The sequence below is a fragment of the Myotis nattereri genome (genome assembly GCF_964212035.1).
Source record: "Myotis nattereri genome assembly, chromosome: 9".
Lineage (NCBI taxonomy): Eukaryota > Metazoa > Chordata > Mammalia > Chiroptera > Vespertilionidae > Myotis > Myotis nattereri.
In genome coordinates, this window is record NC_138084.1 from 152,403 (window position 1) to 177,019 (window position 24,617).

The window sequence follows — 24,617 nt, forward strand, 5'->3', positions numbered from 1 at the left end:
GTTCAGCAGCCTTAAGTCCCGCCACCTGAATTCCCTTTGCCAGGTCACCAAGCGGAGTCACGGGTTGTGGGGATCAGGACAGGGAGTTTGGGGAGCGTCCTTCTGCCCCCTCTCTGGGCTAACCACAGTGGGGTTTGATATGGGGACGAGGTGGGTTCAGAGTCACTGAGAGAACTGAGAAGCCGACCTCCAGGAATGACTCCTCGGGCCCTGTCCTCGGCAGGCCTGCTGGCCATGGCCGGAACACGGAATGTGGTCATGTCACCCATGAAGGTCCCGGACGCCCCAGGCTTCTGCCCAGTTTGTTTTCCTAATATCACGAGAAAGCAGAATGACTGAGCCTAATTGTATCTGGGCCCATAGCTGCAAGGGTGTCGGGGAAGTGCTTTCCGGCCTCTGTGACAGGAGGGGGAAGGAGGGTAGGAGGGTGCTGGTCCCAGCACACTAACCCCACTGCCCCAAAGGGAGAGGCCCACCGCTAGGCAGTACCAGACAAAAGACACAAGCCCTGCCCCAGACACGGCCCAGGGCTCCCTACTCCTTCGCCATGGCTCAGACCATTCCCTTGCCAGACATCAGTGGAGGACGCGCGTGGCTGGAGGCAGTGCCAGCTGGCTGGCCTGGGCCCAGTGGGTTCCTTACCCATGAGCCTGGGAGGCAGACTGCCGTGCAGTCACACCACCATGAACGTGTTTGCAGGGACAGACAGGCATGGTTTCGTGGGCAGGACAGTGTATTACAGTTTAACAGACAAATATGAAAACTGTTGGAGATAAAGGGTTCCCAGGGACTGATTTTGTGGGAGAAGGAAGTGGCTGGGGTGGGAGGGGGCGGAGCTATTCTCACTGAGGAGCCAGCGGTCCTGTCCCTGCCAGTCACGGGCAGCTCCTTGGTACAGGGCTGGTGCCTGCAAGTGGTAGATAATAGTGATTAGAAGAGTCAGGAACACGAGCAGTGGCTACTTGATTTATTTTACTTTTTATTTATTTACTTTTTATTGAGAAAGGAAGGAGAGAGAGAGAGAGAGAGAGAGAGAGAGAGAGAGAGAGAGAGAGAAGGAAACATCCATTTGTTGTTCCACTTATTGACGCCTCCATTTGCTGGTTCTTGTATGTGCCAGGACCGGGGATCGAACCCGCAACCTGGGCTTATTGGGAAGATGCTCTAAGCATTGAGCCACTCAGCCAGGGCCTGGCCACTTGGTTTTAGAGGAGCTGTTGAGCATTGGAATATGCTCTTTCTCTGAGTCAGGATATCGCAGAGGACACGGCCACTCTCATGAACGATGAGAATGAGAATGGGGTTGGCAGGAGCTGGATGTGTGCAGAGGAGGTGATGAGACCAAAAGCTTCACTAGATGGAGCAGTTGGAAGAAGTTAGTGCAATACATCAGATCTTGCACTGGCAGCAAACGGGGGCACAGCAGCTGGACTGGCAGCAGCAGGGTTTGCAGCAGCTGGACTGGCAGCAGCAGGGTTTGCAGCAGCTGGACTGGCAGCAGCAGGGTTTGCAGCAGCTGGACTGGCAGCAGCAGGGTTTGCAGCAGTTGGACTGGCAGCAAACGGGGGCACAGCAGCTGGACTGGCAGCAGCAGGGTTTGCAGCAGCTGGACTGGCAGCAGCAGGGTTTGCAGCAGCTGGACTGGCAGCAGCAGGGTTTGCAGCAGCAGACAGGCACACAGCAGCTGGAGCCACAGCCCCCCTTGCAGCCCCCACAGGAGCCACAGCCCCCCTTGCAGCCCCCACAGGAGCCACAGCCCCCCTTGCAGCCCCCACAAGAGCCACAGCCCCCCTTGCAGCCCCCACAGGAGCCACAGCCCCCCTTGCAGCCCCCACAGCTGGAGCCACAGCCCCCCGTGCAGCCCCCACAGGAGCCACAGCCCCCTTTACCGCAGCTAGAGCAGGAACAGGCTGGCACACAGCAGCACACGGGCACACAGCAGCTGGAGCCACAGCCCCCGGAACAGCCACAGCAGCTCATGGTTCTGGTGGTTGAGGGTGGAGCAGGTCAGAGGAGCAGGTGGAGAGGGAGGTGGTCAGGTGTGGAGCCTCCTGGGCCGGGGGCCTTTATATACCTGCTGGGGTCAGAGGTCAGGGGTCAGGGGCAATGCTGGGCACATGGTCACTTCCTTGTGTCTGTGCCGTTTCCCCAGGGTCATGTGTGTTTGTTGTCCTTTTCCTCGTGAGTTCCTGTCTCTCTCTCCCTCTCCCTTCCTCTCTGAAATCAATAAAAATATATATATTTTGAAAAACTGAGGTGGGGGTTCTGTCTTCCTCATGATTCTACACACAGTTCAGCTGTGCTTTCTGCCAGGTCGTAACTTTCCTCCCATTTCCAACACCACGTCTGACCCGGCACCGGGAACGTCCGACTGGACTTCTGTGGCATTCATTTGGGGCAATTCAGGCTTTTCTGGTCGTGCACCTCAAAATCCCTCCACCCGATTTCAAACCACTTCCACCCTTTCAGATTCTTGCTATCACTGCAAACCGCTTCCCAATGTCAAAATTGTACAATTTTGTTGTCCCTACTCAACAAATTACGACAGATGCGGTGATAAAACAGCAGAAACAGATCCCCCCAGATCTGGAGCCCGGAACTGCCCCCGAGCCTTCCTGGCTGAGCCCCGGCCACAGACAGAGAGTCCCCGGGCTGCCGGCCCCGGGGAGCTGGGAGGGAGGAACCACCCGGTTGTCACCTCTGGAGGCTGCGGCACGCGGCTGCCAGGCTCAAAGCCAACACCTTGAACCCCTCTCTGTCCACCTCCCCCTCTGTGTGTGGTCCCATTCGAGCTGCCTCCCTCCCAGCAGGAAGCCTGTGGCTGCACGTACGGCCCAACCGCCCCGACGGCCTCTCTGCCTCCAGTTCTTCACCTTCATCAACGGCACGTGTTCCCACCAGATGGAAAGGAACCTGGCAAAACGTGGTCACGACAGTCACGTGTGGGCACAGAGAGCAGGTGACCACCTGCCAGGGACTCTGAGGGAGGAAGGACTGAAGTCAGCGTGCATGAGGAAGAGGCCAAATTTAGAAACATAAGAAAACTGTCATGGGCAGGAATATCGGAACTCACAGGGAAAGGACAACAAACACACATGACCCTGGGGAAACGGTCCAGACACAAGGAAGCGACCATGTGCCCAGCATCCCACCTGACCCCTGACCCCGGCAGGTATATAAAGGCCCCCGGCCCAGGAGCCTCCACACCTGACCACCTCCCTCTCCACCTGCTCCTCTGACCTGCTCCACCCTCAACCACCAGAACCATGAGCTGCTGTGGCTGTTCCGGGGGCTGTGGCTCCAGCTGCTGTGTGCCCGTGTGCTGCTGTAAGCCCGTGTGCTGCTGTGTGCCAGCCTGTTCCTGCTCCAGCTGCGGTAAAGGGGGCTGTGGCTCCTGTGGGGGCTGCAATGGGGGCTGTGGCTCCTGTGGAGGCTCCAAGGGGGGCTGTGGCTCCAGCTGTGGGGGCTGCAAGGGGGGCTGTGGCTCCTGTGGGGGCTGCAAGGGGGGCTGTGGCTCCTGTGGGGGCTGTGGCTCCTGTGGGGGCTGCAAGGGGGGCTGTGGCTCCTGTGGGGGCTGCAAGGGGGGCTGTGGCTCCTGTGGGGGCTGCAAGGGGGGCTGTGGCTCCAGCTGCTGTGTGCCTGTCTGCTGCTGCAAACCCTGCTGCTGCCAGTCCAGCTGCTGCAAACCCTGCTGCTGCCAGTCCAGCTGCTGCAAACCCTGCTGCTGCCAGTCCAGTTGCTGCAAACCCTGCTGCTGCCAGTCCAGCTGCTGCAAACCCTGCTGCTGCGAGTCCAGCTGCTGTGCCCCCGTTTGCTGCCAGTCCAGCTGCTGCAAACCCTGCTGCTGCCAGTCCAGCTGCTGCAAACCCTGCTGCTGCCAGTCTAGCTGCTGCAAACCCTGCTGCTGCCAGTCCAGCTGCTGTGCCCCCGTTTGCTGCCAGTGCAAGATCTGAGGCTCTGAACCCAGACCTTCGGTCTCAGTGTTTGGGGATCCCCTGAATCAGGTCCTCCCTGCAGCACCGCAACCTCCTCCTCCTGTCCTTCATGCTCGGCTCCCCCTCTGTGCTCAGCGCTCCCGGCCATCTCTGTCCTCCTCCCGCAAGAGCAGTGTGTCCTGGTCACTGGAGGTGCCTGGAGGCAGGTGCCAGCTGACAGCCGAGACTGGCCCTCTGGCTGGTGTGTGGGTCGTTCTCTGCCCCTCGCGGGCGGCTGAGATGCATGGACGACCCTGCACAGCCAGGGCGTGTGTCTGAGTGATGGCCCAGGGCTGCTGTCACCTGGCTCCTCAGCCACCAGGGCCCTGGCTCGTCCTGGCCACGCCCTCCTTCCCCGCGACCAGCCTCCCCTATGAGGCTTTCCTTCCCCCTTTGCTTCCACTTTTTCTGTAAAAAAGTAACTGAATTTCCCTTTAATAAAACCTCTGTGTCCCTGTAGCCAACTGTATACTTGGTGTGATTCTTTCCTGGTGGTGACGCATCACTAACCTCTTCGTAGATGTGACTCTGGTCTGTCCCCTCTGCCCGGGATCCATGCAGCGTGCCTGGCGCATTCCCAGGAACCACCCACTGGCTTCTGTCTTCCCAGGGGCTGCCAGACCCATCACCCTGTCCCCTTCCAGGGCGAGAGTCCTCAACCGGAGCCGTGGGCATTGGATGCCCGCCGGGGAGGCACCATAGGGCCGGCCGACGGGTACGGGCACCACAACGTCCAGCTGTGCACCCACGTCCTCCTGCCTGGGTGTCTCCTCTCAGCAACGCTCTGAAAGGAATGAAGTTCTGACACCTGCCGCACACAGTCCAGCTCTGAGAGAATGACATCACATGAAGCAAGATCGTCACAAAGACACGTGTAACTCCATTTATTTTATGTTTTTACATATTTTTATTTATTTCAGAGAGGAAGGAAGAGGGAGAGAGAGAGGCAAAAACATCAATGATGAGAATCATTGATCAGCCGCCTCCTGCAGGCCCCTCACTGGGGAGCAAGCTTGCAACTTGCGCCTGTGCCCTGTCCAGGAATCGAACCATAATCTCCTGGTTCTAGGTGGACGCTCAACCACTGAGCCGCGCCTGCCAGGCACCCCGCCCCCAGTTTTATTGGTTTGTAATTAGTCCAGCACCATAGAAGCTGAGGCTGAAAGGGTCATGCCTTGCCTACATACACTGTGAAAGGATGACCTGTCACTTAGCTGACGTCCATCCTCGCATGAGGCACAACAGAAAAGGGGAGCAAGTTTGTTCCTTCTGATGACAACTGCCTGAGCAGCATCCGATGGACCCTGTGTTCTCTCATTTCTTCCAGTTGGAGGCTTCTTTCGACCCCCTTCCAGGCCTCCAACTGTCCCCTCAGCCACGTCCCATCGCTGGTGAGCCCGCCAGGGGCAGTCTTCACTTTTGCTGACTCGGGCATTTCTGATTCTGTCTCAGGATGTCATCTCTCTGTGCACGGCACCCGCTGTGCTTGCAGCCAGAGCCCTGAGCACCCAGATGACGATGCCCGCAGCCCTGCCTGTCCACTCCTGACTGTTTTTTTTTTTGGTTAATCCTCACCCAAGGACATTTTTCCATTGATTTTTAGAGAGAGTGGAGGGGGAGAGAGAGAGAGAAACATCGATGTGAGAGGGACACATCGACTGGTTGCTTCCCACATGGGCATCAAGCCTGCAACCGAGCTATGTTCCCCCGACCGGAATTGAACCGTGGCTTGTCAGTCTGCGGGCCACTGCTCTGTCCATTGAGCCCAAGTGGCCAGGGCCACTTCTATTTCTTGCTGTGTCTCCAAGGTCTGTGCTTGCCTTTGGTCGCCTTGCTATTTAAAAAACGGCATGTGTTCTGACCGGGAATCGACCGTGTCCTCCTGGTTCATAGGCTGACGCTCAACCTCTAAGCCATGCGTGCCAGCTGCCTTGTCATTTTTTGTTGAAAGCTGGACACGATGGCCTGGGAAAAGGCCCCGTGTAGGAAGGTGGGGGGAGAGGCAGTGTTCTCTAGGCCTGTGGTTCCATCGTCGTCTAAGGCAGCGGTTCTCAACCTGTGGGTCGCGATCCCTTTGGCGGTCAAAGACCCTTTCACAGGGGTCGCCTAAGACCATCCTGCATATCAGATATTTACATGACGATTCATCACAGTAGCAACATGACAGTGATGAAGTAGCAACGAACATAATTTTATGGTTGGGGGTCACCACATGAGGAACGGTATTAAAGGGCCAGAAGGTTGAGAAGCACTGGAAGGGACCTGAGTTGTGACCTGTACAAGGGGCTCCCAGCCTCTCTGCTCCCCTAAGTGTCCCAGGAAGGCCAGAGGGGCCACAGCTGGCCTGCCCCTCCCCTGGGGTCAGCAGGTGCAGAGAACCCGCAGGCAGCTTGTCTGAGAGCGCCCTTCCCTGAGGCGGCCTCGGAGGGTGCGCCGGGATTTCAGAAGCACCAGCGAATTCTCTGATGGCGGAGAACCTAGAGGCAAAGCTCACAACGCTTGCTCCAGCCCCGGGTCCCCGAGCTTCCCGCGCCTGAACCTGTGCAGGCTGGGCCGCCGCAGTGTGTGGTCCGAGTCCAGGCTCCTGCCAGCCCGGCTCCCCACGGCTCCTCCCAGCCTGCTGCCCTCCCTCAGTTTCCGGGCTGCTCTGTGCTCTGGCCTCAGTCTGTGGTTAATGGGAGAGAAGCTGCTGTCTGGGGGTTTGTCCAGCTTTTTCTTGCCGCGTGGATGACAGTGTCACTTCTAAGCTCCTGGCGAGCTGGGCACAAAAGGGTTAGCTTTTAAAAAAAATATATTTATATTGACTTCAGCGAGGAAGGGAGAGGGAGAGGGAGATGGAAACACCAATGATGAGAGAGAATCATTAATCGGCTGCCTCCTGAACGCCCCCTACTGGGGACCAAGCCCACAACCCGGGCATGTGCCTGACCAGGAATTGAACTGTGACCCCCTGGTTCACAAATGGGTGCTCAGTGACTGAGCCATGCCGGCCAGGAAAAAATCTCTAATATTAAAAAGTATCTAAACATATACAATTAATCCCAAAACAAAATCATAACATGAATTTAAAATTGAGATAGAATTCATGTGCCATAAACATACCCTTTAAAGTGACAACCCACGGGTGTTGGTATTTTCACAAACTGCAGCCATCGCTGTCCTCTGATTCCAGGGCATTTGCTCCGCCTCCGGCCCAAAGAGACTGCACACACGTAGCAGGCTGCTGCATCCCCCTCTCCGCCCCTAGGAAATACTCACTGCTCTTTGGCTCTGTTCACCCCCTTGGATACTCCTTTGAAATGGAGTCATAGCCCAGCGGGCGCGGCTCAGTGGTTGGGCGTCCACCTAGAACCAGGAGATTATGGTTCGATTCCTGGACAGGGCACAGGCGCAAGTTGCAAGCTTGCTCCCCAGTGAGGGGCCTGCAGGAGGCGGCTGATCAATGATTCTCATCATTGATGTTTTTGCCTCTCTCTCTCCCTCTTCCTTCCTCTCTGAAATAAATAAAAATATGTAAAAACATAAAATAAATGGAGTTACACGTGTCTTTGTGACGATCTTGCTTCATGTGATGTCATTCTCTCAGAGCTGGACTGTGTGCGGCAGGTGTCAGAACTTCATTCCTTTCAGAGCGTTGCTGAGAGGAGACACCCAGGCAGGAGGACGTGGGTGCACAGCTGGACGTTGTGGTGCCCGTACCCGTCGGCCGGCCCTATGGTGCCTCCCCGGCGGGCATCCAATGCCCACGGCTCCGGTTGAGGACTCTCGCCCTGGAAGGGGACAGGGTGATGGGTCTGGCAGCCCCTGGGAAGACAGAAGCCAGTGGGTGGTTCCTGGGAATGCGCCAGGCACGCTGCATGGATCCCGGGCAGAGGGGACAGACCAGAGTCACATCTACGAAGAGGTTAGTGATGCGTCACCACCAGGAAAGAATCACACCAAGTATACAGTTGGCTACAGGGACACAGAGGTTTTATTAAAGGGAAATTCAGTTACTTTTTTACAGAAAAAGTGGAAGCAAAGGGGGAAGGAAAGCCTCATAGGGGAGGCTGGTCGCGGGGAAGGAGGGCGTGGCCAGGACGAGCCAGGGCCCTGGTGGCTGAGGAGCCAGGTGACAGCAGCCCTGGGCCATCACTCAGACACACGCCCTGGCTGTGCAGGGTCGTCCATGCATCTCAGCCGCCCGCGAGGGGCAGAGAACGACCCACACACCAGCCAGAGGGCCAGTCTCGGCTGTCAGCTGGCACCTGCCTCCAGGCACCTCCAGTGACCAGGACACACTGCTCTTGCGGGAGGAGGACAGAGATGGCCGGGAGCGCTGAGCACAGAGGGGGAGCCGAGCATGAAGGACAGGAGGAGGAGGTTGCGGTGCTGCAGGGAGGACCTGATTCAGGGGATCCCCAAACACTGAGACCGAAGGTCTGGGTTCAGAGCCTCAGATCTTGCACTGGCAGCAAACGGGGGCACAGCAGCTGGACTGGCAGCAGCAGGGTTTGCAGCAGCTGGACTGGCAGCAGCAGGGTTTGCAGCAGCTGGACTGGCAGCAGCAGGGTTTGCAGCAGCTGGACTGGCAGCAGCAGGGGTTGCAGCAGCTGGACTGGCAGCAGCAGGGTTTGCAGCAGCAGACAGGCACACAGCAGCTGGAGCCACAGCCCCCCTTGCAGCCCCCACAGGAACCACAGCCCCCCTTGCAGCCCCCACAGGAGCCACAGCCCCCACAGGAGCCACAGCCCCCCTTGCACCCTCCACAGGAGCCACAGCCCCCCTTGCAGCCCCCACAGGAGCCACAGCCCCCCTTGCAGCACCCACAGGAGCCACAGCCCCCCTTGCAGCACCCACAGGAGCCACAGCCCCCTTTACCACAGCTGGAGCAGGAACAGGCTGGCACACAGCAGCACACGGGCACACAGCAGCTGGAGCCACAGCCCCCGGAACAGCCACAGCAGCTCATGGTTCTGGTGGTTGAGGGTGGAGCAGGTCAGAGGAGCAGGTGGAGAGGGAGGTGGTCAGGTGTGGAGCCTCCTGGGCCGGGGGCCTTTATATACCTGCCGGGGTCAGGGGTCAGGTGGGATTCTGGGCACATGGTCGCTTCCTTGTGTCTGGACTGTTGCCTCAGGGTCATGTTTGTGTTTGTGTCACTTTCCTGGGGAGTTCCCGTTTCCTGGGTCCACTGACAGTTTTCTTATGTTTCTAAATTTGGCCTCTTCCTCTGGGTGCTTTTCTCTGTAAAAACCGACTGAACTCCTTCGTTGGGCCCCTGGGCCCATGCTGGGTTCTCCTGTCTTTGCTCATTGGTTTGAATCCTCATCACCCACAAGAGTTTCGTTCCTGACTTGAAAATCCATGGGTAATTATTTCTGTAAATAAATGAATCAGGCATGAAGATAAGATGGTTTGTAGTTCCACCACCTAAAAGCCACCAGTACCATCTTGTTAAATTTGTGAAACAACCGTTTGAGGCCCTTTGCTCCCACCCCCTCCCTCTGGTCGGCGTCTTCCTGAAACAGGTCCTGCCGCTCTCGCAGACCTGGGCTCACACTGCCTCCGGGGCACTCGCTGGTTCTCCGTCTGTCTCTGTAAAAACCCTGCAAGTCACAGGCAGAATTGAAGGTTATTTCCTTCAAAGCCATGAAAATAGTTTGAATGGATCGGACACAATTTGATGAGCCATCGTCTCTCATGAACTTTTATTCTCTGGGAAATAAATTTTACCTTTTTCTTTGAGATGAAAATTTACACCCAGGGAAATGCACATATTTGAAATACACATCCCACAAGTTTTGCTACATGTGAACTGGTGTGGCCACCACCCCATTTTCCCTCCGAGTTTTTGTCTTTTTGTTATTGATTTGCTGGAGTTCTTCATATTTTCTGACTCAATGAAGTGTTTTGCTCTCTACATCATTATATATTATATATATTACATACTATTATGTTAGTACTAGAGGCCCGGTGCATGAAATTCATGAACAGGTAGGTCCCTAGGCCTGGCTAGCGATCAGGGCCGATCAGGCTTCCAGCCTCCCCGCCTCTCCGCCTCCTCCTTCCCGTGCTCCCTCAGCTGCTGCTGGTCGCTCACCATTATCCGCGCCGCCCCCTGGTGGTCAGCACACACCTTATGAGCGGTCAATTTCTCGTCCTTCCAGTCGAGTTACCAAGGGGAACTTTGCATATTAGCCTTTTACATATATAAATATTATATGTAATTACATAAATGTTACGTACAATTTTCTCCTAGTATTTGGTTTGTCTCATTGTTATTTAATAGCATTTAAAAAAAATCCTCACCTGAGCATGTGTTCATTGATTTTAGAGAGAGTAAGGGGGGGCGGGGGGGAGGAGAGAGAGAGAGAGAGAGAAACAGAAACAGAAACATCGATGGGTTGCCTCCCATATGTGTCCCGACTGGGGATCAAACTCACAACCTTTTGGTGCAGGGGACCATGCCCCAAGCAGCTGAGCCACCGGCCAGGGTTTCATGGCGTCTGTAAGTAGGAAAGAATGTTTCATGTTTTCATGACGTCCAGCCTCACGTTTTAAACTCTGACTGACTGGGGTGCTTCCTCCAGGAGCCTCAGCGATTGGGGTTTGAGTTGGGTTGGATGCTGTGGTGGGTCTCCAGCTCCTGTGGGGGTGGGGGTGGCGGCCCGTCTGTCTCTGAGCATGTTTTCGTGAGTGTGTGGGGTGGGCCTCACTTTCCGAACATTCATCTTGCTGAGCAGCAGCGAGCCAGAGCCGGGCCTGCGCAGAGGAGCCCGAGGTGGGACGAGGTACACGGCGCCCCTGGCAGGTGCGCTGTCCGAGGGGGAGGTGGTTTAGCACCCTCAGCTGCCTTTGAATATTTCCAGGGTGTGGTGGCCCTTTCCACCCGGGGACCCGGCCCTGCCCTGGCAGAACCCAGCACACCTGGGCCAGGTGGCCAGAGGGACCCGGGAGGAGCGGTTCTCCATGCCCGGGTTCTGAGGAAGGTTCGGAGCGGCCGGGAACCACCCCTGAAACACGGGCGATTGAGGGACAGGCCCCGACAGCACGGGCGCTGGGCTTCCTTTGGGTCCCCGCCCCCAGGGCTTCCACCTTTGATACATATTGGGGATCAGGTGCCGTCAACAGCGCCTTCCACTCCTGCTGCTCTCTCATGCCCTTTATAAACACCAGCTCCTTCTAGTCACTGCGGCGTCCTCCGAGGCATGCCCTGCCATTTGGGGGTGACTGCTGGTCCCCTGCCTGTGCTGTGGCCCGTCTCTGTGAAACCTCTCGCTGAGTGTGGGTACTTTCTGTGCTTTTGTTGTTGTCGTTTTAAAAATTTTTTTTTATTGATTTCAAAGAGGAAGGAAAAGGAAGATGGAAACATCAATGTTGAGAATCAATGATCAGCTGCCTCTTGCACGCCCCCTACTGGGGAATCGACCCGGCTCATAGCTCAACCACTTAGCCAAACCAGCTGGGCAGAGTGGGTACCTTTTAAGTCGAGTTTTCATCATCTTCTGCTGATCAAAGAGCTTCTAGATAGTTACCAGTTGGACTGAGAGTCCGGTAGCCCCGTTTCATATGCATGGACGGTAGGAGTTTCCTCTCAGCACAGATTGGGTTGCATTTGGTAAATTTGACATGTAATGATTCATTGTCATCACATAGATCCATTATTTCATTAGGGTTATACAATAGTGAGAGTCTAGTCCTAGGATTTCTCCTTTATTTATAAGCTTGAGTACTTCGACTCATTCCTTGGTTATTATAAGATAGAGTTTCTATGTAAAAAATAGGATAAATGCACGAGTTTTTCCTGTATTTACATATGTTCAACATGATGTATTGATTCCCAGGATCCTCCAAAGGCAACTGATGAGGTCTGCATTTTGTGTACTCACCCCACCAGCTTTGCTAAGGTATGACTCGTGAAGAAAATTTGTATCTACTTAGGCTGCATAGTGTGATGTTTTGATATATATACACAGTGAGAAATGATCACAACAATCAAGTCGATCAATATATCTATCACAGTTACCCTTCTTTGTGAGTAACAAGGTTTATTCTCTTAGCAAAACTGACATATTCAGTACAATATTGTTAGCTGTAGTCACCAGTTAACAATAGATCCTAGAACTTATTCTTCTTATAACTGAAACTTTCTACCCATTCTTCCCTCCCTCCAACCCCTGGCAACCACCATTCTATTCTTTGTTACTATGGCTTATTTTATGTAATGTCTCCCAGGCCCACCTATGCTGTTGCAAATGGCAGGATTTTCTTCATTTTATTTTATTTTATTTTATTTTTTAAATGTATTTTTTATTGATTTCAGGGAAGAAGGGATAGGGAGACAGAGATAGAAACATAAATGGTGAGAGAGAATCATGGATTGAGCCTGCAACTTGGACATGTGCCCTGACCAGGAATTGAACCGTGACCTCCTGGTTCATAGGTCAATGCTCAACCACTGAGCCACACTGGCTGGGCACTTTTGAAGGTCACCTAATATTCCGTTGTGTAGATACCATGTTTTCTTTATCTGTTGACACACATTTAGACTGTTTCCACATCTCGGCTCTTGTGAATAATGCTGCAATGAACCCTGAAGTGCAGGCATCTCTTCCAGATATTAATTTTATTTCCCTTGGGCTTATACCCAGAAGTAGATTGCTGGGTTACATGGTAGCTCTATTTTTATTTTCTTGAGGAACCGCCATACTGTTTCCCAAAGTGGCTGCGCCTGTTTACAACCCTCCCTCCCCCCCAGCATGCACAGGGCTCCCTTTTCTCCACGTCCTCACCAGCGCTGTTGGTGGATGTGTGAAAGGAGCCGTCCCGACAGCTGTCAAGTGGCATCTCGCTGCGGTGGGATCTCCATCTCCCTGATGATTACTGACACTGAGCATCTTTTCATGGACCAGTTGGCTGTTCATGTGTCACCTTTGGGAAAATGTCTGTCAGGACCTCTGCCCATTTTTAAACTGAGTTAATGGGTTTGTTTTTCGCTGTTGAGCTGTGTGAGCTCCGTGTATGTTTTGGACATTCGCTCCTCATGGCTGTGTGGTTGGCAGGTATTGTCTCTGATTCCCCAGGTGCCTTTCACTCGAGTGCTTCCTTGCTGAGCGGAAGGACTCTTGGTACTGTGAGGTGGCCCCGCTCACTTATTTGCTGTCGGTGCCTTTGCTGGTGCCAGGGCCAGACAGTTATGGCCAAGACCAAAGTCAGGGGCTTTCCCTCCATCTTCCAGGAATGTCTGTGGGCAGCCGCGCGATTGAGGAACTGTGTCCAGGGTCGTCCCTCTGAGTTTGGGCCCTTGGGCCCTCTGCCATGACTGGTGGTCTCTGCATCCTCATGTCTGTCCAGATAACAGGACGCACCAGGTTCCTCCGCCTGTTTCCAGTCCTGCTTCCCAGAGAACCAGTTTCCATGTAGACGCAGAAACAGTGCTCAACAGGAAGTCTCGGTGCTAGGAGTGCTCTCAGCCACCAGCTGGTCATTTCTCTAGATCTTTTTTTTTTTTTTTTAATATGTTTTATTGATTTTTTACAGAGAGGAAGGGAGAGAGATAGAGAGTTAGAAACATCGATGAGAGAGAAACATTGATCAGCTGCCTCCTGCACATCTCCCACTGGGGATATGCCCGCAACCCAGGTACATGCCCTTGACCAGAATCGAACGCGGGACCCTTCAGTCCGCAGGCCGACGCTCTATCCACTGAGCCAAACCGGTTTCGGCTTCTCTAGATCTTTAGAGAACGTGCACCACAATTTCATGTTGATGCTTTTCAGAAACTGTTTTTATTGATTTCAGAGAGAAAGGGAGAGGGAGAGAGAGAGAAACATCCACGATGGGAGTCACTGCTCGCTGCCTCCTGCTCGCCCTACCCTGGGGATGGAGCCCATGCCCTGACCGGGAATCGAACCGTGACCTCCTGGTTCATAGGTCGATACTCAACCACTGAGCCACACCGGCCAGGCTCATTTTGATGCTATTGAATCAAATGCAGAACCCCAGGATCTTCCCTGACCTCAGGGACCCCCGACCCGAAGCCCCGGATCCTGGCACCAGCATCGTCCACCTGCTTCTCCACATGCTGCCCCCTCCCCCCGGCATCTTCGAACACCAGACTCAGTCACTGAAAACAGCTCCGATGTCTCCTGTTGTTTGCGCTCACAGCACATCCCACAAGGAAATGTTTTCAAATGACATGAAGTGATCCATCTCTATTCCTACTGCCCTTTAAGGCATTTGAATGGATGTTGTCAGGGTCTCAGGTACCAAGGAGCCTTCAGGGTCCGTTCCCTGATCCTGAGTCCGGTTTCTTGTTCTCGATGGTTCCCACTGTCACCCAGACTGGGTCAGAGAGGAGGAGTGCTACGGGGAGATGCTAGGCCCGACCCTCTTCCCTGGGCCGGTGAGCAGGTGAGTGTCTGTCCCAGGAGGCTGGGTGTGAGCAGTCCTCAGACGTGGACAGTGGTGCATCTGTCTCCATTCCCAGCCCTGGCAACACGGATGAAGGCAGGGACTGCCCCCATGGCAGCTGCAGGAAAAGATTACCACTCACCGAAGAAGGTAGATGGCAGAGGCCTGGACCAGGGGAAGGGCGCCATCTGAACACCAGGAGTTTTCTACAGTTTCAGTTGGCCTGGCCCAGGGACAGTCTGTCTCCACCATCCATGGCTGATAGGACGGGGGATGAGAGGGGTTCCGAGAGAGGGGAGAGGGGCCCAGAAGTGGAGGTGACCCCAGGAAAGTGGCCTTGTCCTGGAGGTGAGGCCTCAGCACCTCCCGCCAACGTCTCTGTCAACCCCCCAAGTCTGAGTTATCACCGGAAAAGAACTGGACCCAGAGCCGCGGTGAGGAGGCCGCGACAGAGAGTTCCAAGAGCACAGCTTCAGCTCATCAATGATTGCTTTCATCTTTTTTTTTAAAAAAAAATATATTTTATTGATTGTTTACAGAGAGGAAGGGAGAGGGACAGAGAGTTAGAAACATCGATGAGAGAGAAACATCGATCAGCTGCCTCCTACATACCTCCCACTGGGGATGTGCCCGCAACCAAGGTACATGCCCTTGACCGGAATCGAACCCGGGACCCTTCAGTCCGCAGGCCGACGCTCCATCCGCTGAGCCAAACTGGTTAGGGCATCAATGATTTCTTTATTGAGTGGAAACAACAACTGAAGGACAAGCAGAGCATGTGACATGCGAAGCAGCTCCGAGAATGTCTCTTCAACCCACAGGTTCCCAGAGAAGGTCCCCACAGCGGCACAGGCTCCGCGTCACCGCACAGGGCTCAGGGCACCAGGAGCTGGGCTCGCGTGTGACTCAGGAGGAGATGTGTCAGGATACATGGCATTAGGGTGGCTTCTACTTAGGAACAAGCAGTCACATCAGGGTTCATTGTACAGGGGGTGGGGCGTGGGGTGGTGGGAAGTGGGCTTGAGTGAGATTTTGGAGTTAGCAATGGAAGAGAGGTCACAGCTGGGAAAGCTGGATTAGCGGGGGTCACCTGAGGTGGGAGGTCAGAGCCTCAGATCTTGCACTGGCAGCAGACAGGGGCACAGCAGCTGGACTGGCAGCAGCAGGGTTTGCAGCAGCTGGACTGGCAGCAGCAGGGTTTGCAGCAGCTGGACTGGCAGCAAACGGGGGCACAGCAGCTGGACTGGCAGCAGCAGGGTTTGCAGCAGCTGGACTGGCAGCAGCAGGGGTTGCAGCAGGTGGACTGGCAGCAGCAGGGTTTGCAGCAGCTGGACTGGCAGCAGCAGGGTTTGCAGCAGCAAACAGGCACACAGCAGCTGGAGCCACAGCCCCCACAGGAGCCACAGCCCCCCTTGCAGCCTCCACAGGAACCACAGCCCCCCTTGCAGCCCCCACAGCTGGAGCCACAGCCTCCCTTGCAGCCCCCACAGCTGGAACCACAGCCCCCCTTGCAGACCCCACAGCTTGAGCCACAGCCCCCCTTGCAGCCCCCACAGGAGCCACAGCCCCCCTTGCAGCCCCCACAGGAGCCACAGCCCCCTTTACCGCAGCTGGAGCAGGAACAGGCTGGCACACAGCAGCACACGGGCTTACAGCAGCACACGGGCACACAGCAGCTGGAGCCACAGCCCCCGGAACAGCCACAGCAGCTCATGGTTCTGGTGGTTGAGGGTGGAGCAGGTCAGAGGAGCAGGTGGAGAGGGAGGTGGTCAGGTGTGGAGCCTCCTGGGCCGGGGGCCTTTATATACCTGCCGGGGTCAGGGGTCAGGGGCCAGGGGAGATGCTGGGCACATGGTCGCTTCCTGTTGGGGTTCCTGTTTGTGCCATCTCCCTGGGAACCTTCTGTGTGTTCTGATAACCACCTGGTGCCTGTGCTCTGCCATGCTCTCCTCGGTCAGCCCTAACCTGCGACCGACACATGGTCCCCTTCTCACGGAGCAGCACCGAGCTTCCCCCAGACTCTGCCTTGGGAGCCGCCTGGACCCGGAGGCTCTGCTCGCTCCTGTTTGACGTCATCTCTTCTGCCCCTTCTCTTGCTCTGGGGGAGCCTGGGCCTCTTCTCCTTCGTCCGCAGGGAGTTCCTGGCAGGGCCACCTCCCCCGGGCTGCTCGGGGCTTCTGCCCCCTGGTCCGCAGATGCCTCACCTGGGACGGCTTCCCTGAAGTCTCGAGGGGTGGCTGAGAGGTGGGTGTCAGGTGTCACCCCTAGGACTGTGCTTGCTCCCCACACACAGGTGTCTCCTGTCCTCACAAAGGCCTTGCTCAGGGCCCTGCAGGCCTGTCTACCTGGCCCATCAACCAGGTGGCAGAGCTGACAGATGAAATTCAGGACGCCCAGCGAAACCTGGGTTTCAGAGAGACAACAAATGCTGTTTAAGTATAAATAGGTCCCAAATATTACCTGGTGTCAATACACCCAGGGTCAGGGGACAGACACGTGCTGTTCTTCCTGCAGCCACATGGTGTCGCCCATGAGTCCTCCCAGGCACTGGCCTCAGGTGGGGAGGCAGACAGGGGACCTGCTGGGTGACAGGTGAGCCCTTGGTCCCTTCCCCTCCCTGTTTCTCTCAGCCTCTGCCCGCCCACCCTCAGCCATGCGAATTAGCTGGAAACACCTCTCCCAGCGAGACGAGGCTCGATCCCTCCAACACACGTTCTCACACCAGTGACCGGGCTGGCCAGGCCGGGGAAACCAGCAGCAGCACAAAACAAACACGGCCGTTGAGGAAACGGAAAATGGCTTTAAAAGCATCATCACCGCGGCTCCCGTGTAAACTCCGGTGCAAAACAAATGGCCTGGTTTGGAGACCAGGAATTCATTTCCTCAACCTGTAAACAACTCTGTACAGCCGAAGAGCCCTCGGGGAAAAATATCACTTAAAAAAACACCTTCACGAAGAAGGAATGGAAGAAAGAGATTCCAGCTGTGAACGCCACGCAGATGCCAGCACACACAGTGACACTGTCTGAGGCCGCGTGTCCCAGCCCCAAGCGGGAGCAGGCGAGGCTCTGGCGGTCGAGGGACAGTTAGCATGTTCCTGCGTGGGCGAAGCGGGGCGAGGCCACAGAGCTCCTTCCCATTCTGCTTCTTCATGGTGTGGACGGCAGTTCAGCGAGGCCCGGGGGTCCCCACAGAGATCATGATGGCGGAGGGCGAGCTGTCCGAGCGTCACTGGGAGCCGGGGCGCCTGGTGACGGCACCTCCTTGCATTTCTGAGTTTCTTCTTCTGTACAAGCCCCTTGTGTTTGGAGTCAGAAGCAATGGGTGCTATTAATCATATTTTAGAGACTGCAGCCAATTCAGGGGGGTGTTTGGTTGGGGTGGGGGTGGCAGCTGTAGAAACTGTCCTCTAAGGTCACCTGAGGGGAGCAGCGAAGGCAGGTGTTCAGATAATTACGGGTCCCGTGCAGGGGGAAGTGGCAACATTAGGAATCTGACAAAGGAAACGTCAGCCTGGACCAATGAGAGCCTGACGTCCAGCAAACAAACAGGCACATCCAGGAAGTACCCTGCACTCCAGGATGTGGGGACCAGGGACTGGGGGGACCCCGGCAGGTATATAAAGGCCCCTGGCCCAGGAGGCTCCACACCTGACCACCTCCCTCTCCACCTGCTCCTCTGACCTGCTCCACCCTCAACCACCAGAACCATGAGCTGCTGTGGCTGTTCCGGGGGCTGTGGCTCCAGCTGCTGTGTGCCCGTGTGCTGCTGTAAGCCCATGTGCTGCTGTGTGCCAGCCTGTTCCTGCTCCAGCTGCGGTAAAGGGGGCTGTGGCTCCTGTGGGGGCTGCAAGGGGGGCTGTGGCTCCAGCTGTGGGGGCTGCAAGGGGGGCTGTGGCTCCTGTGGGGGCTGCAAGGGGGGCTGTGGCTCCAGCTGTGGGGGCTGCAAGGGGGGCTGTGGCTCCTGTGGGGGCTGTGGCTCCTGTGTGGGCTGCAAGGGGGGCTGTGGCTCCTGTGGGGGCTGTGGCTCCTGTGGGGGCTGCAAGGGGGGCTGTGGCTCCTGTGGGGGCTGCAAGGGGGGCTGTGGCTCCTGTGGAGGCTGCAAGGGGGGCTGTGGCTCCAGCTGCTGTGTGCCTGTCTGCTACTGCAAACCCTGCTGCTGCCAGTCCAGCTGCTGCAAACCCTGCTGCTGCCAGTCCAGCTGCTGCAAACCCTGCTGCTGCCAGTCCAGCTGCTGTGCCCCCGTTTGCTGCCAGTCCAGCTGCTGCAAACCCTGCTGCTGCCAGTCCAGCTGCTGCAAACCCTGCTGCTGCCAGTCCAGCTGCTGTGCCCCCGTTTGCTGCCAGTGCAAGATCTGAGGCTCTGACCTCCTCCCTCAGGTGGCTCTGGGAATGCAGGGCCCAGGCTCCCAGCCCTGTATCTGGGCCTCGTGACTTCATGCCTCCATGACTTCAGTCACTGACTCCATCGTCTCCCGCCCGAGCTTCTGAAATGCATCCATGGGATGGAGAGAACCTGGAACCACCTTCTCCCCATGGGACTCCTGTGGCTCATCACCCACCTCTTCTCCCGGACCGTCCCTCCTGCTCCCGACCTCATCGAACATGCACTCAGGCCCAGAGAGGACACGGGGCAGCTCACTGCTGGGACCCAGAGGTGGCCCTGCTCAGGAGGTGGAGTGCCCTCAGGTTCCTCTGCCTCCAGACCACCCTGGGTCCTCCAGATAAAGTGTGGAAGCTCAGTTTCTCTCTCTCATGTCTGTGCTATAAAACTCTCATCTCTGCCGGCCAGCGTGGCTCAGTGGTTGAACGTCAGCATATGAACCAGGAGGTCACGATTCAATTCCCAGTCAAGGGCACATGCCCGGGTTGCGGGCTCGATCCCCCATAGGGGGGCATGCAAGAGGCAGCCGATCAATGATTCTCTCTCATCACCGATGTTCCTATCCCCCTCTCCCTTCTCTGAAATAAAATATATATAAATAAATAAAACCAATAGAAATGTTTTTAAAAAGAACACAAATGTGCGTGATATGGATAAATCTACCAAATGCTTCGCTGCATCGACAGGGAAAAGGCGTCTCATTACCTGCTCGTTCCTAACACGGTGCTGACAGAAGTCCCCCGGGCCCGCTAAGTGCCGACACAGAGCGTCCGCGTGGTGGATGATTCCTGGACGGGCCTCCATGCACATCCTGGGACCCGGGAGAGGGGAGACTCCCTGCACGGGGGGGTCAGAGCTCCAGGCACAGGGCTGCGGCTGAGCGGGTGGGGTGTCGACCTGTGGGCATCGGGGCTCCAAACTCAAGCTGCTTCTCCCCCGTGGAGCCCCGGCCCCTCACGGCCCCCCGGGCCTTGGAGCTCTTCTCCAGGCAACACCGGGCTGCCCTGCCCACGCCTCCCTCCTGGGCCGAGCCCACACTGGTGGACGTTGCTCGAAAGGCACTAGACATTCTCTGGGTGGCCACACTTTTTATTTGTTTTATTATTATTTTTTAATCCTCACCTGAGGATATTTTCCCACTGATTTTTAGAGAGAGTGGAAGGGAAGGGAAAGAGAGAGAAACATCGATGTGAGAGAAACACACCGATTGGTTGCCCCCTGCAGTCACCCCCACCAGGTCCCAGGCTGGGCCGGGAAGATTCTGTCACCAAGGTACGTGCCCTTGACCAGAATCGAACCCGAGACCCTTTGGTCCACAGGCTAACGATCTATCCACTGAACCAAACTGGCTAGGGCTGTTCACACTTTTAAAAATAAATATAAGGAAAATTATAAGAAGGTAAAGGAGAGCGCACAAGAGACACACCTGTGATTCGTGGTTGGTGCAAAGCAGAGGTCAGAGCGGCGCCCACCTGTTTCATCTTCCCCCCGAGTGGGTGCCCAGGTAACGCCGGGCCCAGCTGCCGGCACAGGTGGGGGCCACGTGGGCGTGGACGCTGCGTGCTGCCTTTTCCCTTCTCCTAGGCCAACGCAAACACCTGCGCCCAGGATGCCCGAGGGCCGCAGCAGCCCAGCCCCCTCTCAGGGCTTCTCTCTGCATCCACGAGGGCCCTTCTTGCTTCCTCTCCGGCCCCGGCTGGATGAGCAGCAGGAACAGCGCCTCTGGCGTTTCGATCACGCCCTGCTCTGCGCCATCAGTAGGGCCAGCAGGTACTGGAAATTCAGTCCATGTTTGCAGGAGGCTGTGTGGCCTCACCTCACTCTGCCCGGGTTCCAGAACTCGCTCTGCTTCTGGGCTGCAGGTGGGAGCCTGTGGCCAGGGCAGGAGACGCGGCTCCGCGTGGAGGAGCCACCAGGGGTCGCTGTTGACCGCGGCCCAGCCGTCGCTGCTCTGCGGGCAAAGGGAGATTCCTGGCCATGGGCTGGGCTCTGCTGGGTTCCCGCCTGCAGGGGAGTGGCAGCCCTGGCACAGTGAGTGCCAGAAGGTTCCATGGCTGTCAGTGGCTCCAAGGGAAGAATGCAGCTTGGTTCTCGTAGAACAAGCAAGTCATACTTGCGGCCTGCGGGCCTCGTGCCTCTGTTTGGCCCGTGTTAGCCTCTGAATTTGACATATTTGTTGTAGAAGTAGGTGAACTGGACGTTATTGTCATCATTTTATTTTATTAATGTTTTTCCCCGATTATATATATATTTTATATTGATTTCAGAGAGTAAGGGAGAGGAAGAGAGAAATAGGAACATCCATGATGAGAGAGAATCATTGATCGGCTGCTTCCTGTGGGGATTGAGCCCACAACCTGGGCATGTGCCCTGACTGGGAATTGAACCTGGGGCCCTTCAGTCCACAGGCTGACGCTCTATCCACTGAACCAAACCAGCCAGGGCATCATCGTCTTATACAGAGCCAGGCGCAGACCCCGTGCAAAGGTCCCGAGGCTCAAAGAAGCTGGAGCCTGGTGTGTTTGGAGCTCAGGGAGCAAAGGACAGAGTTACAGGAATGGAGGTGACGGAGCTGGAATTAGTGGGGCTGGAGGCAGTGAGGGAGGGTGCTGGATGGAGCTGTGGGGATGTGGTGAGTGGTCCGGGGGATGAATATGGTGCAGGTGTGTGGTACCCGGTGGCACTGCTACCCCCTCCATCTGCATGGAGTCACCTGTCCCGCTCCGGCCACCCCTGACCTTCTCCGACTGGGCGGGCCACCCCGCCAGGCTCCCCATCACCGTGCCCAGCAATGCAGAGGCCCCGGGACCCACCTGCGTTGAACCGTCGGGTCACTGGGAGCAGTTCAGGGCCCTCGGGGAGGGCGTGGGGTTGGGGCTCTGGTTGGCTGACTGGTTGGTGGTCTGGGGCTCACAGGGGACGGGATGCTCTGAGGAAGCAGGGGATTTGGCGATTGGGTGTCTCGATGTGTCTGGTCCAGGAGGAAGTCAGTCGTCCACTTCAGGGGGGTGGGTGGCTATTTTGTGGGGATCCCGGGCCGTTGCTCTGCGTGTGGCTGGACAGCTGTGGAGCAGCCTGGCGGCCTCGCCTTGTGCAGCTCTCAGCACGAGGTGTGTGCACGTCCTGCGGGCTGGTCCCGGCGCTGGCAAGGCCACTGGCTCTTTCTCCTGACCCTCCTGGCCCATCTCCACAGCCGCCCAGGACACTCAGGCGCTGAGCCACGCGCCCAAAATACCTTTCCGTGACGTGACAGCGAGCGCGTCACCCTCACAGGTTCACACGGGCAAACGAACGGGTCTAAGTGGACTAGTCTGTGGCCGCAGAGACAAAAGCTTCCATTCTCACAGAAACGTCTATTTCGATAGAGACATGCTGAATACAAAGGGCTGAAACAAATGAGTCATCGTTAGAATAATAGAACATTTTAATACAAATGAATGTTTTTTCTTGAACATTCACTTACCAGAAGCTGAATAACTGCACAAATTAATAAGCGTCACACAAATAAACTATTTTTTCTTGTTCTCCGAAAGCGAAATATTTCCTGTTGCGCACACCAAACAAGTCAGTCCAAGACTAATGACGTGGCCATCGGCCGCTAAAACATTTGCTGCTAGAGGAGAGAAATGGCGCGCCTGCGAGTAAGGGACATGAATGCAACACGATTATAGTAATCAGTCATTAGCGGATGTGGTAGTTCGTTATTAATAACTATGTATGACAGGATATTGTAAAAATTAAGCTACGAAATTTTTATTAAAACGTTTCTTACAGACTATTATATTGGCTGGGCCACAAAAATATTCCTTGTGGGCCGCATGTGGCCTGTGGGCTGTGAGTTTGACATGCTTATATTACAGTCTATTTGAAACTTTGTGATTTCAAACGTTTTTGTCTCACTGGTAAGTGAAAGGATTTGAGATGCAGCTCATCCTAGGAAGCACTGCCTCCCGCGGCGGCTGCCTGTGCTGAGATCTGCTGTGGCTGTCGGAGGAGCTCACCTGGGGGCGGGGCACGGAGCTTCTGTGTGTCCCTGAGCCAGGCCGCGGCGGGGTCTCCGCACAGAGAGAGAACACGGCCAGTCGGTCGCAGCACCACTTCTGCTCGGAGCAGGTGACGTTTCTGAAGTTTGATTTGTGAGTGTGAAAGCATCACACATGATCCTCTTTTATTTTTTAAATAATTTTTTTTATTGATGTCAGAGAGGAAGGGAGAGGGAGAGACAGAAACATCAGTGATGAGAGAGAATCATGGATCGGCTGCCTCCTGCACGCCCCCCACTGGGGATGGAGCCCACAACACGGGGATGGAGCCCACAACCCGGGCATGTGCCCTGACCGGGAATCGAACCGGGACCTCCTGGTACATAGGTCGACGCTCAACCACTGAGCTATGCTGTCGAGGCAACATGACCATCTTTTAGCTTGAGATGTGGGCTGCTTTTAAAATGATACAAAAATGTATTTGCATTTTCTAATCTCATTGAATGCAGGAAGCTGGGAAGAGGGTGGGGGGGGCGCGGGGGGGGGTGAGGGAGACACGCCTGGCAGCCCCGAGGCCCGAAGAGTCGGTGCTCGGCCGTGTTGGATTGTGCTGTGTTGGGGATTGTGGCCGTGCAGCCTTGCAGGCTGGTCTTGGGGTTTGGGCTCTCCAGACTCAGGCGGCAGCACAGCCTGGTCCCCGCTAAACCTGGGCCGCACGAAGTAAGTGTCCCTGCCCCATGTCCCCGGGAGGCCCAACCTGAGCTGCCTCGGAGGAGACGCTGGAAACCGTCCTATTGATCATGGACGTGGGACCCGGGCTGTGTGAGGCCTGAGCCCTCGGCCTGGGGCGGAGGCCCACGCTGGCTGTGGGGAGGCGGGACGGGTGTCCCCAGAGCAGGGATAAGGGCGTCAGGGACACCCAGGGCATGGAGCCCTGGCCTGGAGAGCACAAGGTCTGGTCACCACTGATGCGCAGACCCCTGTGCAGAGCGGCCTTCCCGTGCGTCTAAGGCCCGCCTCCCCCCATGGGGCTGCACCTGTTGTGCGTGAACAGGGGTTGCTTTGTAACCTGTGCTTCCAGAGCGTTTAGCTCTTTGCCTTGAGTCCAAGACAGGCACCTGAATCTGCTCCGTGATTTGAAAAGTCACTTTGTACGGGTGCGTTTTCTGAAATGTTCTTTCCCACCAGAGGACTGGACCGGCAGGAGAGGCAGAGCTGGCCACCAGGGGGCAGTGTTGCCCGGGAAATGGGAGCGAAGGGAGGGATGCAACCCATTCCAGGGGAAGGGAAAGTGCAGGGACCCCCTGTGAGTGCCCGCAGGGCAGAGCAGGTGCCTGGCTGGGGACGGCGAGCCCTCGCCCTGGCCTGGGAGTCACTGAGAACGAGGGGGCATGCTTGGGGGAGAGGCTGCCGGGCCTTCCCTTAAGGGACAAAGTGTTACTGGTTCTGTGTGTGGATGCCCCTTAAAGCCGATGGGGTATACCCAGCTCTCCCTGTGGGTTCACTGTTTGCATTTTGTGTGCAGGACATGGCAGCCCCACCAAGAAGCTGCCCATCCAGCCCGTCCTGCCCCTGCACGCCTGCAGCCCGTGGGCTCTGTGGACTTCCTGTCCACCGGCTCTGCTGCCCAGAGGTGTTGGTGGTCAGCAAGCGGCCATCATCAGGAGCTTGACCGCTGAGCTCAGATCGGCTGCCCTGGGTGCTGCTAGGACCAGCCTGACTGGGGACAGAGTGGTCAGCGGCTTGGATGGATCGTCCTGGACAGTTCAGCCTCCGAGGACCCCACCCCCCCCGCAGTGCACCCCCCAGACCCCATGGCAGCAAACACGCCAGCACCTGGGCAAGGTGTCCCTGGCGAAGGGACAGCCCCTCACCCGCTCATCTGT

At 56.3% G+C, this 24,617-nt stretch overlaps 2 protein-coding genes across 9 annotated transcripts; one reads left to right on the forward strand and one right to left on the reverse strand.

Annotated features, from left to right (window-relative positions):
* Positions 1-1,389: 1,389 nt before the first annotated feature.
* On the reverse strand, positions 1,390-16,080 carry LOC308524809 (uncharacterized protein; the record flags this gene model as incomplete). Of its 6 annotated transcripts, XM_081099362.1 has the most annotated exons (3): positions 1,390-1,910; positions 8,610-8,855; positions 15,738-16,080. In XM_081099362.1, 3 exons carry the CDS (start codon positions 16,078-16,080, stop codon positions 1,390-1,392), a joined length of 1,110 nt encoding a protein of 369 aa, XP_080955488.1. The 6 variants fall into 6 exon arrangements, with proteins under 6 accessions (XP_080955488.1, XP_080955489.1, XP_080955493.1 ...); XM_081099363.1 differs by lacking the exon at positions 15,738-16,080 and having other exon boundaries at positions 1,390-1,942; positions 8,573-8,925; XM_081099367.1 differs by lacking the exon at positions 15,738-16,080 and having other exon boundaries at positions 1,390-1,576; positions 8,423-8,925.
* Positions 3,267-18,723, forward strand: LOC308524811 (uncharacterized protein; the record flags this gene model as incomplete). 3 transcript variants are annotated; one of them, XM_081099369.1, is made up of 2 exons in its annotated part: positions 3,267-3,670; positions 18,072-18,723. In XM_081099369.1, the coding sequence occupies 2 exons, from the start codon at positions 3,267-3,269 to the stop codon at positions 18,721-18,723; spliced, it is 1,056 nt and encodes a 351-aa protein (XP_080955495.1). The 3 variants fall into 3 exon arrangements, with proteins under 3 accessions (XP_080955495.1, XP_080955497.1, XP_080955496.1); XM_081099371.1 differs by having other exon boundaries at positions 3,267-3,635; positions 18,253-18,723; XM_081099370.1 differs by having other exon boundaries at positions 3,267-3,633; positions 18,164-18,723.
* Between the last annotated feature and the right edge of the window lie 5,894 nt (positions 18,724-24,617).